This window comes from Hemiscyllium ocellatum, chromosome 19 (assembly GCF_020745735.1).
Source record: "Hemiscyllium ocellatum isolate sHemOce1 chromosome 19, sHemOce1.pat.X.cur, whole genome shotgun sequence".
Taxonomy (NCBI): Eukaryota; Metazoa; Chordata; class Chondrichthyes; order Orectolobiformes; family Hemiscylliidae; genus Hemiscyllium; species Hemiscyllium ocellatum.
Genome location: NC_083419.1, coordinates 25,767,127 through 25,781,762, shown reverse-complemented (window position 1 = coordinate 25,781,762; position 14,636 = coordinate 25,767,127). Strand labels below are relative to the sequence as shown.

The window sequence follows — 14,636 nt, the reverse complement described above, 5'->3', positions numbered from 1 at the left end:
GCCTCTTAAATGTTGCAATTGTACCAGCCTCCACCACATCCTCTGACAGTACATTCCATACACATACCACCCTCAGTGTGAAAAAGTTGCCCCTTATGTCTCTTTTATATCTTTCCCCTCTCACCCTAAACCTATGCCCCCTAGTTCTGGACTCCCCGACCCCAGGGAAAAGACTTTGCCTATTTATCCTATCCATGCCCCGCTGAGCTTTCTGTTTCTGTTTCTGATTTATAGCATTTGGAGTCTTTTGGTTTTTATCTTATCAGAAAATATGGCAGCCTACGATTTAGGTCAGTACTGCATCATTTTTAGCTCATATCGGAAGAACTGCCTTTGATGTATTAAGCTGTGTCTGAAACACAAGTTGGAAAGCATAATATTCCTTGACAAATGTAGCTTCACTTTGTCCTCCAACTTATTTGAAACAGCTGCTGTTAGCTTATGTATATGATATATCGACACTATACATATGATTTAGAATGAATTAATGACATTATCAACAAACATAAATGTAACTACTTGATATTTCTTTTATGTAGATAATAATAATCGAGTGAAACTCATGCTTGAAGCTGGTGTCCCAGGATCTGATTTCATCAATGCTAGCTATGTTGCAGTGAGTAGATCAATATTTCTTTCTCCAGCAGCCACAGAAATCAAGACAAATATACTTAAAATTAACTTCACTAACCATCATAATAATGTAGCATTGCCATTAATTACAATGCCAATTATGTTAGATTATTTAAAAGCATTTAGAGTTCTACTAAAATTCACCATGGGATACACTATCAATGGCAAGGCAACTTTTTATGGTTAACACTTGAGTAGATGGTCGTGACACCCTATTGAACTACAGTGGTGAAGGTATACCCACAGTGTCATTAAGTAGAGAGTTCCAGGATTCACAATGTAGTCACAATGAATAAACAACATTGCTGAAAATAATTTAAATTTTCTATTCCTTTCTAGTTGTTGGTGCCTTAGAAAAATACACATGAGCCTCCCTTCTCCGAACTACTAGCTAATCGCTTGTCCCTAAAATGATTCTCATTTTTTATCTGTACATAGATTGCTGAAATTCCTGATCTAAGTTATTTGTATTGTTTGCTTAATAGATTACCTATTTTATTCAATTATTTGTTCCTGCATGTTGTGACCTCTTGCAAACATAATTTCTCCATTTTCGTTATTGCCTTAAAATATGAAAATTGATATTTTCATATATTATTCCCTCACCAAATACCATATGCTCCATGGCCAATAATTATCACTTAATAATTCCTTTTTCATATTCTCATTGAATATCTCTCAATGTGTGTTTGACCACAGTACAGTTGCCTATAGAATGATGGCACATTAGTAAAGATTACTTTCTAATAGTAGGAAAGAGAGAGACTTGCAATGACAAAAAAAAGAAAACTTTCCTTTTTTACAATTGATGGCAAAACTACAAGCAGGTTCATTCTGCACGTGCTTTGGCTTTGCTACAATTAAAGAGTGAAGAAAGAGCTTTTATTTTATATCACATCCTTCTATGAGACATGCAAAGACAAAGCTGGAGGTTGGACTGGGAGGAAAACCTGCAAGGTCAGTTTTGGATCAGTGATTCCACCAAGTAGGGGTGGCTGGCTAATGAGTGGTAATTAACTTATCTTGAACCCAGACTGGTGATGTTACCTAGATCATATCTACAGCAAATAGTTAACTGACAAAGCCCACCACGTCGTTAGAGATGGCCTCCCTGTTTCAGGCCACAGTCCCAGCATGGCCTTATTAATTGTATGAAGCTATGGTTTAGTATGGACTAGGTGTGCTGAATGACCTGTTTTTAATTCAATATAATGTCGGGAAACAATGCATCCAACTTCCTCCTAATAAGATCCTATAACAGTAATGAGATAAATTGAACTTTTTTTCATGCTGCTTATAAGAACATTGGAAGAATTGCGAGAAATTCTGCAAATAGTGCTATGAAATATCCCCTAACCAGAAGTGACCTCAGTTTTTTTCTTATTTAACATATTTCCTAATCAACCTCTTCAGAGATGTCATTACACGCCTCAGAGCAATTGGGATTTGAACCTGGTCTCCCAGCCCAGGGGTAGAAACCCTACCTCTCATCTGATGCTTCTGGCAGTGCAATACTCCTTCAGTCCTCCTTTTGAATGTATATTCAAGCTAATAAAGTGGGAGCTTGATTCCATACATCTGATAGAATAGTAAACGTACTAAATCATAGGATAGCTGACAGAACTATTTTTTGAAATATAACATTGATAATAATTAGAACATTGTTTTATATATATAGTCATTTTATTTAAATGTATTGTTCCTTAATCATTATATTTGCTATTTTAATAGGGTTACTTATGCCCAAATGAGTTTATTGCTACTCAAGGCCCTTTACCAGGAACAGTGGCAGATTTTTGGAGAATGATTTGGGAGACAAGAACTCAATCCATAGTCATGTTGACACACTGTTTTGAAAAGGGCAGAGTAAGTTACTGTTAAGACAATGACATGCTGTGGAATGGAACATGTGTGCACACTATTTTAGTGAACAGATTAATGAAAATAACTGGTCAGACATATCAGAATGACATAAATTTTAAAAAGTTATTTCATGAAAATGCAAATCAGTATTTGTCATAAATTATAATTTCATGAAGTAAAGCATCAGGATTATTGGTTGATTAATTCCACAAAATATTCATTGAACTGAATTTATACGGGTATATTCCTAGAAGCTATGCCAGTATTACATTAACCTGCGCTCCACCATAACATGCAAAGCTAGTGAGAGACTATCTTGTTTATGTGAAGCTTCCAGACATTTGTTCCAACGAGTGTGTGTCAGCCCCAGGCTGCTGGAAACTCTGGCACTACTGCCATTCAGATGGATATACTGATTAGCCCCTAGCTCCAAGAAACAATCTGTGAAGCCTTTTTGGAGGTTAACTTATTATAAATCTTTTACAGAGTGTGACAGAATAGGTGTGGATTAAATGTTACCTCTGGCTGATGAGTCTAGAACCAGCTCACAAGTCTTAGAATAAGGATTAGGACATATAAGACGATGAGGAGGAACTTATTCATTCAGAAGATGGTGAATATTAGGAATTCTCTGCACCAGAAAGTGCAAAGACTAAGTCATTTGGCACTTTCCAGACAGAAATCAATTGTTCTGAAGAAGAATCAGAACAATTGGAAAGGGTGGACGCTAGGAAATTGGTTCCGTTAGGCGAGGAGACTAGGACCCGTGGACACAGCCTTAGAATTAGAGGGGGTCAATTCAGAACAGAAATGCGGAGACATTTATTCAGCCAGAGAGTGGTGGGCCTGTTGAATTCATTGCCGCAGAGTGCAGTGGAGGCCGGGACGCTAAATATCTTCAAGGCAGAGATTGATAGATTCTTGATGTCACAAGGAATTAAGGGCTACGAGGAGAATGCTGGTAAGTGGAGTTGAAATGCTCATCAGCCATGATTGAATGGCGGAGTGGACTCAATGGGCCAAATGGCCTTACTTCCACTCCTATGTCTTATGGTCTTATGGTCTTATGGAATCAAAATGTTAACTGTTTCTCTTTCCACAGATGTGGCAGACCAGTTAGGTCTTTGTTTTCATTTCATATTTACAGTATCCATAATACTTGTATTGATATAGAAATAGTTTTCTGGATATTACTGACATCTAGATAATAAATAATGGATAAAAATAGTATTTTGCTAAATGACCATCTATGATCTGTATGATTGGTAGTGCAGGTTCAGTCCCACTCCTGCCCCAATATTGTGGTCCTGCATTTACGTGCCCTACTTATGCAAACTCACTTATCTAATCAACACTCACTGTGTAATGTCTATCCACTGACACTCTAATGTTTGCTCATTCATTGTTTTTTGTAAATAATCATGCGAACTGCATTGTATAATGTAAATGTGCATTTTGTGTCTTCACACAACTCATTGACTGTGACATCCTCTGGAAATGCAACTCCCCATAAATGTTGGGACTTTGCTGTATTTCCTTTGTTCCCATGTCAATGTTGATAAGTTTTATAATGTGTCTTCAAACTGTCAGACTGTTTTTGAGCTTGTCCTCCTCATGACTATCTACTTATACACTTTCTGAAGAGCAATATGCTTTATCTCACCAGCACCTAGGTTTCTAGGAGAGAAAGGAAATGGTACTCCCTTGCTTGGGAAATCCTAGCTCCATCTGCATTATTGGCTTTTTAAGAGGTAGAGGTCCTGCCTCTCAGAATGTTAACCGGCAAGTCCCAGTTTAGGTCAGGACACAAAATTATGATGGGAGTTAACCAAAAACATTGAGTAATTTCAGTCTCAAGGCATTTCACAAACTATGCAGGTAATTTTCATCTTATGGTGTGCAATACTTGAAGTTATTAACAGGACATATTAAAATCTCACAACATTGTTGCATTATTTATTTCAATTTAGATTAAATGTCACCAGTATTGGCCTGAGGACAACAAGCCAGTAACTGTGTTTGGGGATATTGTGATCACTAAACTAGCAGAAGATGTTCAGGCAGATTGGACTATCCGAGAACTGAAAATTGAAAAGGTATCTAGCTGCTATTCTAGTGAACTCACTGAAATTGATATAATATGTTGGAGGAATTTTTGATAGTGAAAATTATGTTGTAAAATACACCTTGTCTAACTTGAAAATGGCAACTCAATACTATTCTGTTTAGCTATGTTGTACATGAATAGAAGCTTTCAAAATTTTCATGATGGATCTTAGGCTTTATCATACCCTGTCACTGTAACTGTCTTTGTACATCATGAATATGATACCTTCATCAAACTGCAGAGATTAAGGTGCATCTCAAATGATTGAACTAATTTTGTTAAATACTTTTATACTTTTCCATTATAATTTTATCATTGGTTGAAGAAACGTTACATTTTGGTGGTTTGACCTCAATAATTGTTCATTGTAACTGGTAAAGACAGGTGTCACATCAATCTGTGAACCTCATAGTAAAGTCAAAAGTCATATGACACCGGGTTACAGTCCAAAAGGTTTAGACAAAATCACAAGCTTTCAGAGCGATGCTCCCTTGTCAGATGCAGTGAGAGGGGGCACACTGACACAGAATTTATCAGCAGAGAGTGTCTGCCCCAAATCAATACAGACACCTCCACCTCATAGTAAAGAGCTCCAAGTTTGGGGAGCAACAGTGTCAGCAATATTGAATTATTGGAGACATTAAAACAATATATAACTTGAGGGTTGATTGATATTTATATTTTTTTTGACTCAGGAAGGGGCATTCTGATTTTGTTTCATTCTTAGAGTTGTTCCTGTAAATAAGGTGACAGGAAATCTGGAGACCTTGTTTGTGTACATGTATTCCTAATGAGGTTTTACAGCCCTTGAAGTGAAGAGATGGAGATCATTTTAAGGTATTAAAAACAAAGATAGCAACAGGGATCCAGGGACACACACAGATTTAGAAAATTCCAGAAGGGATTTCTATCAAAGGTCATTCAGTATATCTACATGTGCCAGAGAATGGAGGCAAAAGTGTTAATCTCTGGAAAGAAATGCTGCAAGACCACTGGAAACTGTGTTTTGAGAACCTGTGTTTGCTCTGACGTTTGTGCAACCTTGAGTTTAGTTTACAGATTATTTATGGTGTCAGGAAAAGACACCAGCTGAAGAAAAAGCATATGTTGAATGATAAGAAATTTGCTGGAAGGAAAGAGGTTGTAGCTGTGCCAACTTAAACGAGAAGCCTTGGTGTTGAATTAGTGGTAAATCGTTAGTTGATATTTTGTGTTTCTAATGATACTGTTGGAGTGAAAGGAATGTCTTTTTTTTGTTAAAGGTACATTTGTGATGTTCAGGAATTAGATTAGATTCCCTACAGTGTGGAAACAGGCCCTTTGGCTCAACCAGTACACACCAACCCTCCGAAGAGTAACCCACCCAGCCCCATTTCCCTCTGACTTACACTATGGGCAATTTAGTATGGCTAATTCACCTGACCTGCACATCTTTGGACTGTGGGAGAAAACTGGAACACCCAGAGGAAACCCACGCAGACACGGGGAAAATGTGCAAACTCCACACAGACAGTCACCCGAGGCTGGAATCGAACCTAAGACCCTGGTGCTGTGAGGCAGCAGTGCTAACCACAGTTTAAAATGAACAGTCTACAGTTTAGAATGAACAAAATTTTTTTTAAAAATCTGGTCTATCGAGACAGGTTTCACAGTGGGATGACTTGTCCAGTATTACCAGCACTTGGGATCCTAACAAACATGATAACCATGCATAGTCCTATCCTCAATCAATGTTTATTCAAATATATTTCCAGCTTAGGTCGCTGAACTGTGATTCTAATTGCGAATCCTAGCCAATTTTACTGAATCCATACTAGCAATGCTTCAGGTCAGTTATGATACTAAAGCTAAGATCAGCCTTGAGGTATATAAAAATTCATTTAAATTGTCTGAAATTAAAAGTTGAACTTTACATGTGTCAAGATAAGGAAATTAGTATCGTTTCAGGGAAACTGAACCAACTTAATTTAAAATCCCTTTAGGCATTCTTAACTTGATTTAATGTGCTGTTCTGCATTATAATTTAAAGTCTTAATTTTCTATCTGCTTTCAATTAATTTCAATTTGAGCAGTACGGTGATTATATGATGGTGACTCATTTCAACTTTACTTCATGGCCTGAACATGGTGTTCCTGAGACCTGTGCACCTTTGATTCACTTTGTGAAGCTAGTTCGAGCAAACAGAGCCAATGATAACACTCCTATTGTTGTGCATTGCAGGTAGGAAGTTGCTGAACAAAACTATTGATCTATAGTACCATGGTGTTGGAGGAATTATTATTCCCAAGAAAATTTTCCTTGCTGCACTGGAGTTAAAGTATATTGCTATTGTAAAATGTGATGCATTGTGTGCATTTAGCTGTGAAATATGGAACATTACTTAAAAAATAATTTTAGTCATGTAAATGATTAACAAATTTTGAAGACAATCCTAGCAAATGTTGGGACAGTGATGCAGTGATCGCCTTCACTGCTGAATTTCCCCTCACCCTTTCCAACTTCCCACAAAGAAACGTCTGACCATAGTGTAGTTTACAGTTGAAGGAAAGTTTTGAGGTAAATAGTTAATTTTCTGTTCTTGATTTTAAAAATTATAATTGACTACAAAATCAAGTTGTACAAATTAATGTATAATACTGTACGTGAAGCAAGTTGGAAGCAAATGTAGATAATGGCTAAAAGTAATAAGTACAAACCATAGTCATATTTAGAATATCATAGAAGAGCCAAAACAGAATGTAAAGAATTAAATAGTCATTGTAATTTCCATTTTTGGATTATAATGCTAAATCTGGAATATTAATCTGTTATTGAATGAACAAATGGTACAGTAAGTCCTGGAACTAATGGGGAGAATATTGTATGTAGCTGACAAGGATGTGTTCTTTTGGATTTCTCATTGCCAGTGCTGGAGTAGGAAGGACAGGTGTCTTCATTGCACTCGACCACCTTATACAGCATATGAACCACCATGACTTTGTGGACATTTTTGGATTTGTGGCAGAGTTAAGAAGTGAACGAATGTGCATGGTGCAGAACTTGGTAAGTGTAAAATTTCCACAGAAGTAAACAGATTCTGTGCTAAAATAACCAGATCATCTTTGGTTTCCTTTCCACCTTAAATTGAATGCCAAATTTTAAACATTTCAGCATAATTTCATTTAGAACTTTTTGACATTGCCTGTGACCTCTTAATATGTTGGAGGTGGTATCTCGCCTATGTCCCTTCAAACAGCAAACTAAGTTCTCTGACTATTGGTCTGAACTGAACAATCCAAACCATAGATGGTGGAATGGGAGACAATAAAAATAGTCAACAAACAGTTACTCAGAGCATAATTAAGCTAATAAAGGTGGATTTAAATTAAAGGCGTTGATATTTAGCCTCCAAAAATGGAAAGGATGATATAATATAATTCTGACTGCAAGACAATTCATCAAATATGCTGACATAAAAATATGCTGTGGTGTAACAAGATATGTTATATGTCAATCAGCGTTTGAGTGCTTTAAATCCTTTCAATAACATAATGCGCAGAACTCAGTGTAGTATCTCAACTGTGACTTAACTATTGTCTTATCAAAGCATTAGTCTCTCAGTTTTTTTATTCGTTTTTGAGATGTGGGCTGACTAACTGCCCAATGTTTATTGCCCTTCCCTAATTTCCCTTGAGAAGGTGGTGATGAGCTGTGTTCTTGAACCACTGTAGTCCATGTGCTGCAGAATAACCCACAATGCCCTTGGAGAGTGGTTTCAGGATCTTCCCCCAGCAACATTATGGACGCAGTGGACAATCGGAAACCAGGGGATGTGGTGTATCTGGATTTCCAGAAGTCGTTCAAAAAGATGCTACAGAAAAGGTTGCTGCATAAGATAAAGGTGCACGGTATTATGGGTGATGTATTAGCATGGATAGAAGCCCGTTTAAATAACAACAAGCAAAAATAGGGATATATGAGTGTCATTCAGGTTGGTAATTAGTGGCTAGTGGTGTGCCTCAGGGATCAGTTTTGGTGCTGCAATTGTTTACAATTTACATAGATGATTTAGAGTTGGGGAGCAAATGTCGTGTGTTCGCAGATGGCCTTCAGATAAGTGCTAGAGCAGAGTGTGCAGAGGACTCTGAAAGTCTGCAGAGGGATATAGATTGGACAAATGAGTGGGCAAGGGTCTGGCATAGATATCCAGGAGCTGAGAGGATTGACCTCCAACAACCAAACCCATCTTCCCATGTTCCAGATATGACTTCAACCAGCAGAGAGTTTCCCCCAATACCAGTTGATCCCAGTTTTGTGAAGGCTCCTTGATGCCACACTCAGTCAAATGTGGCCTTGATGTCAGGGGTAGTCACTCTCACCTCATCTTTGGAATTTAACTCATTTGTCCATGTTTGAACTAAATCTATACTGGGGTCAGGAGCTGAGTGGACCTAGTGGAATCCAAGCCAGTTGTCACTGAGCAGGTTCCATCACTTTACTGATGATTGAGAGTAGAGTAATGGGGTGATAATTGGTTAGGTTGGATCTGTCCTGCTTTCTGCATGCAGGCAATGCCTGGGCAAATTTTCACATTGTCTAGTAAATGCCAGTGTTGCAACTGTACTAGAAGAATTTGGTTAGGGGAGCATCAGCTTCTGGAACATACTGCTGCTGGAATGTTGGCAGGGTCCATACTCTCTGCTGTAGCCAGTGCTTCCCACCATTTCCTTATATCACATGGAGTAAATCAAATTGGCCGAAGACTGGTATCTGTGATGCTGGAGACCACTGTTGGAAGGCAAGATGATTTTTCAATTTGGCACTTCTGGCTGAAGATTGTTGCAAATGCTACAGCCTTATCTTTTGTACTGGTGTATTGGACACTTCCTTCAATGAGGAATGGGATATTTGTGGAGTATCCTCTTCTGTTGAATTGTTTAATTGTCCACCACCATTCATGACTGGATGTGACAGGACTGAAGAGTTTCAACCTGACCTGTGGGTTATGGGATCACTTAGTTCTGTCTATCACTTGCCACTTGTGCTGTTTGGCATGCAAGTAGTCCTGTTTGATAGCTTTACTGGGTTGACACCTCATTTTTAGGTTTGCCTGGTGCTGCTCCCGACATGCCCTCCTGCCCTCTCTATTGAACCAGGGTTGATCCCCTGACTTGATGGTAATGGTTGAATGGGGATTATGCCGGGCAATGAGGTTGCAGATTGTGCTGGAGTACAATTGAATGGCTGATGATGGCCCACAGTGCCTCATGGATTCCCAGTCTTGTGTTGCTTTACTGGTTCAAAGTCTGTCCCATTTAGTACGGTATTTGTGCCACACAACACAATAGAGGTTATTTTCAACATGAAGGCAATACTTCATCTCTGCAAAGACTGTGTGATGCTCACTTTTACTGATACCATTATGCATTCGCAGCAGGCAGGTTGGTAAGGATGAGATCAAATATGTTTCTACCAGTTGTTGAAATCCTCACCACCTACTGCAGACTCAATCTAGCAGCTATATCATTTATGACCCAACCAGCTCAATCAGTAATGCTGCTACTAAGCCATTCTTGGTGGTGGACATTGAAATCCCTCATCCACAGTTTATTCTGTGCCCTTGCCACCCTTCATGTTTCCTACAAGTATTGTTCAATATGGAGGAGTACAAATTCATCAGCCAATGGAGGATGAGATGTGGTAATCAATACGAGGTTTCTTTGTCCATGTCTCATCTGAAACCATAAGAGTTCATGGGGTCCAAATTCATGTTGAGGACAACCAAGGCAACTTCCTGCTGACTGTATACAACGTGCTGTCAACTCTGCTGAGTTTGTTTTTAAAATCCTATCAAGAAAAGGTACTGAATGTAATTTGCCTTCTTTGATAGTTTTTCCTAACCATACTTCCAGTCTTGCTTGAAAAAGCCAGTTTCTGTCATGGGTATGAGCGAAAAATGCATGTGATTATCATGATTGATATAGAAAGCAGGGTTCTGGATTATCTGAGGTTTACAGAAGTAGGATATGGGAGGTCAGCAGAAATGTGTTGGAATAGTTCATTCTATGTAACCAATGTTGGTTTCAGTGGCTATTATGTAATTATGTGATTTTAATATTATTTATTGTTAATTTGGATTTTTGGCTTTTGAGTTAGTAACGTGAACTTTCTGTATGTCTGAAGTTAATAATTAAGTTGTATTTATGTAGTCATGGTGATTCAAAACAGTTAAAGGTCAAGCTTAAAAATGAATAGATTTTGTGCATCATTTAAGGATTTTTTTGTTGAACTGAGATTATTTTGCGACCCAGAAAGGTAAATAATAGTGCCCCAACATTTGTTAAACTTCTGAATATGTTTTTATTAAGCTTAAGGAAAATTCCCATCACTTAGAGAAAGATATCTTTTCATTTTATTTTGAGTTTTGAACAGTCTTGTGAAGTGCTTCAGAAAAGATGCTTATGATCAAAGAAATCCATTTAAAATATATCCAATATTACTAATTGGAATTTGTGAATGTGGAGGAACTTTATCACATGTTGTTCAGTTTTATCCAACAATTTAAGTGAGATTGTGAAACTTACAATTTTTCCAAGCATAGGTTCAAAGAGACAAAATGGCCAGGCGTGGCTTATAATATGCTGTATCTTTTATAATTCTTCAGTATGATTCAGATTTCTTTGGAAAAGTAAAAGCAAAGTCAAGTGATTTCTTCTAACCCCTTCATCAACTGTCTCTCAGGCACATAGCTATCTTTTGCTGTTTAATCTTGATGGTTTTGTAATGCCACTCCAGTTAGGTTATGATATATTTTTGGACATTGTTCCATTTTGGAAGAATTATAACGCCAAGAAACTGTACAAATGATTTTTTTAAAAATTGAAATTAACATATTTCTAAGTATATGTTTAAAGTTTATAGTAAACCAGATTGCTCCATTGCAATGTATTTGATGCAGATATTATTTTGGAAAATACAATTTATGTTATATTTTAATAATGAATTTATACATTTACCAATTTCAAATTATTTATTTAGTTTCTTAATATTTAAAAATATTTCAATGTTCAATTGAATGCAGGCTCAGTACATGTTCTTACATCAATGTGCTTTGGAGCTATTGAATAACAAAGGAACCAGTCGAACGCTGTGGTTTGTAAATTATGCTGCTTTGCAAAAAATGGACTCAGTGGATACAATGGAAGGTAATAAGACGAGTTTAAAAAATATGTTTAATTATGTAAAATGACCCTCTTTATAATATTTATAGAGCTAAAGTGCCCAGTTACTACTCGGAGCCAAAAATAAATTGACGCATATCCTGAAAATTTTAGTGATTGATGTCATTATATGAGCACTTGGTATGTTCATATCAAACTGCCCTATCCACTTTCTAACACAGGTATTGAATGTTTACTGCACAGACTCATGCATCCATTCAAATGGCAGAAAGAAGAACTTGATATCATTATATAAAACATTCACATAGTACTATAAGTTTTGAAATGTCACATTGCAAGCATTCTTATGCTATCACTCAGAATAATTTCCAGTATACATTTACCAATGTGCCTCCTCCTGCTCTCATCCCATAACACTTAATACTACAAATGCAAATATGTTGGGTAGCTTCTGTATTGTCACTACTTAAAAATATTTTATGTATGAATAAAGCTCTAACTGTACTTTATTCTTTGTATGACTCTCAAAGATCACATAGAACAGGGCTTATTAGTGCTTAATGGTAGGAAGTGTTCCTGCAAGTAAGCAGGAACTCTGTGGAAGACTGTTAGGTTTCTAGTCATAGAGGCAGAGTTCAAGTCACAGTCTTCATTGTCAATCAAATGGGCAAAAAAAGTCTTGCAAAATTAGGCACACCTACTCTTGACCAGTTATAATGAAGCCGTTTAACACAACAAAGAGGTCTAAAATTCATACTACTCCGAATTCCCTGCAGAAGTAAAGGAGTGCAGTATTTACTAAAACATTGAGAAAATAATGAAAATATAAATAGATATCTTTTTATGAAGAGAGTTCAGATTTCAATTTGGCATTGGTGCTTTAGCCTTCTGAAAATATTGTGCTCATCTTGTATTTCTGGGCACTTTCCTAGACAGATAAAAATGATCATTGAAGATCCTACAACAACAAAAAATAAAGTGTGTCTTCAACAATTGCCAAAAGTCTTAAATGACTTAAAAATCATTTCTGGTTACTGAATTGGTTACAGGGTATATCAAAGCAGGAACATTTCAGACACAGGAAACTGATGGGAGAGGAATTTTGCTCTGCAGTTCTGCCCACAGCTAATTTTATTTACCTAACTTCAGGCATGCAAAGGCTGCCCATGCCCTGATGAGTGGTGCTTAAACTGAACTTCATTCCAAATTACTGAAGGGGTAGGAATATCTTGACAAAATTGTATTTATTGCCCCTCTCCATGCCCTTAAGAAGGTGTTGATGAGCTGTTGGAGATAACAATAAGTGCTGGCCTTGATCGGGATACACACACCACATGGTGACACTTAACAGCATTTAAATTAGGCTCTCACCTTTCTGGGATGCGCTAGTGGCTACATTGCACCTCTGTTCAACCATTAGAAGAGGTTGGCCATTTTAACTTTGGGAATGACCACAGCCTGCACAGAAAGGTTGGTGGCAGCAGGAATCTACAGTTTGTTTCTTTCAAAATATGTAAATCTTTTCAGGAAATTATAAGGCTTCCTATGTAAATTATAAGGAGATCAGACTCGCTGCAATATTTTGGGCTTCTACATCCACAGCTTTTCACTCACTATTGTGGCTTTTAAGAGATGTTCTGTCCTGTTTTTCTTGAATTGGGGGGGTTGACACCATGGTGCCAGAATGTCTCCTTCAATGGGCAAACAGCTTTGAGCTTCCTTTTTTAAAAATTAGACAAATGAAACATGAGTGGGTGCAGTCAGGCTCCTACAGACCCAGGGTTTTAGTTTTGCTTTCAGTTGGGGGCTTTTGGCTGTTGAAGCTGATAGATACAGCTCTCTCTCTCTCTCTCTTCCTGCTGAAGTAAAAACCTTGAGTTCTCTCTCTATTGCGAAACATTTTCCTTCAGTGTTCCTGTTCCTGGACTGGAGATAGCATGTGAGATAAATCTGTTTTCCTGAATTTGCCTTTCCCTAGGGTGTGTTTATGATATGCTGCTATATTGGAACAGTTGATGATTAGTAGTTAAGTAATATATTATCCTATTGAGTATTTCAATAAATTTAAAATTATGCCCTTTTTTTTGTTTGCATTTTAACTGTTTTTAAGAATGAAGTGTGTTTTGCTTAAAGCCTAGTAGTGGATCAATTGAATCACATTTGGAAACACAGAACCTTACACTTGCCTTTAAATAAGATAAAAGTTAAGGTGTAGGCTATCTCCTTAATGCATTTTGAGGGGACTTAATCTGGTATATAACACAGCCTTAATTATAGAGTTGCTGATAAACATTCCTAACCCCTTTGGCAGTGTGGTCAGGATTTGTACTTGGGCGGAGGGATGGGGGGAGTGAGGGTGGTGGGTGAAGGTGTAAGACGATTACCATGGCCCATAGATCTGGGTTAAAATTGTTCTCCTGGAGAATCTGTATGGAAAAAGTGCCATTAGCAATTAAATCATATGTGGCTTTTGTACAGGATTAAAATTGCTATGCTGTTAATACTGATTTTTCCATTAATTTATTTTAGGTGATGTGGAATTGGAGTGGGAGGAAACAACCATGTAATTCTCAGACAATGCTGAAAGATATTAAGAAGGTTACATTTAATTCATTTCAGTGAGCTCTTGTAGCACAATAGTGACGCTGCTACATCTAGACCAGGAGGCCTAGATTGAAGTCTCACTTGCTCCAGAGCTGCGTGACATCCCTAAACACGTTGATTAGAAAATATTTAAATCATTTCAGGAAATTAACTTGGACCTTCTATGAGTAGGCGCCAAACTTAACATCTAAATAGGCTTCTTTAAATTACTAGCGCAAAACATTCCTTTATAACTGAGGCTTTTATGAAATGCTTTTTTATATTTTGT

At 37.3% G+C, this 14,636-nt stretch overlaps 1 protein-coding gene across 1 annotated transcript in view; it reads left to right on the top strand.

The window, feature by feature from the left end:
* The window catches only part of ptprq (protein tyrosine phosphatase receptor type Q), a 181,552-nt gene extending 167,221 nt beyond the window's left edge, over positions 1-14,331 (top strand). Inside the window, exons 46-52 of the mRNA XM_060840057.1 lie at positions 540-616; positions 2,365-2,499; positions 4,467-4,592; positions 6,676-6,824; positions 7,511-7,646; positions 11,665-11,788; positions 14,294-14,331. Coding sequence (XP_060696040.1) covers positions 540-616; positions 2,365-2,499; positions 4,467-4,592; positions 6,676-6,824; positions 7,511-7,646; positions 11,665-11,788; positions 14,294-14,331 — 785 coding nt within the window. The remainder of the gene's footprint in view (positions 1-539; positions 617-2,364; positions 2,500-4,466; positions 4,593-6,675; positions 6,825-7,510; positions 7,647-11,664; positions 11,789-14,293) is intronic.
* Positions 14,332-14,636: the final 305 nt, after the last annotated feature.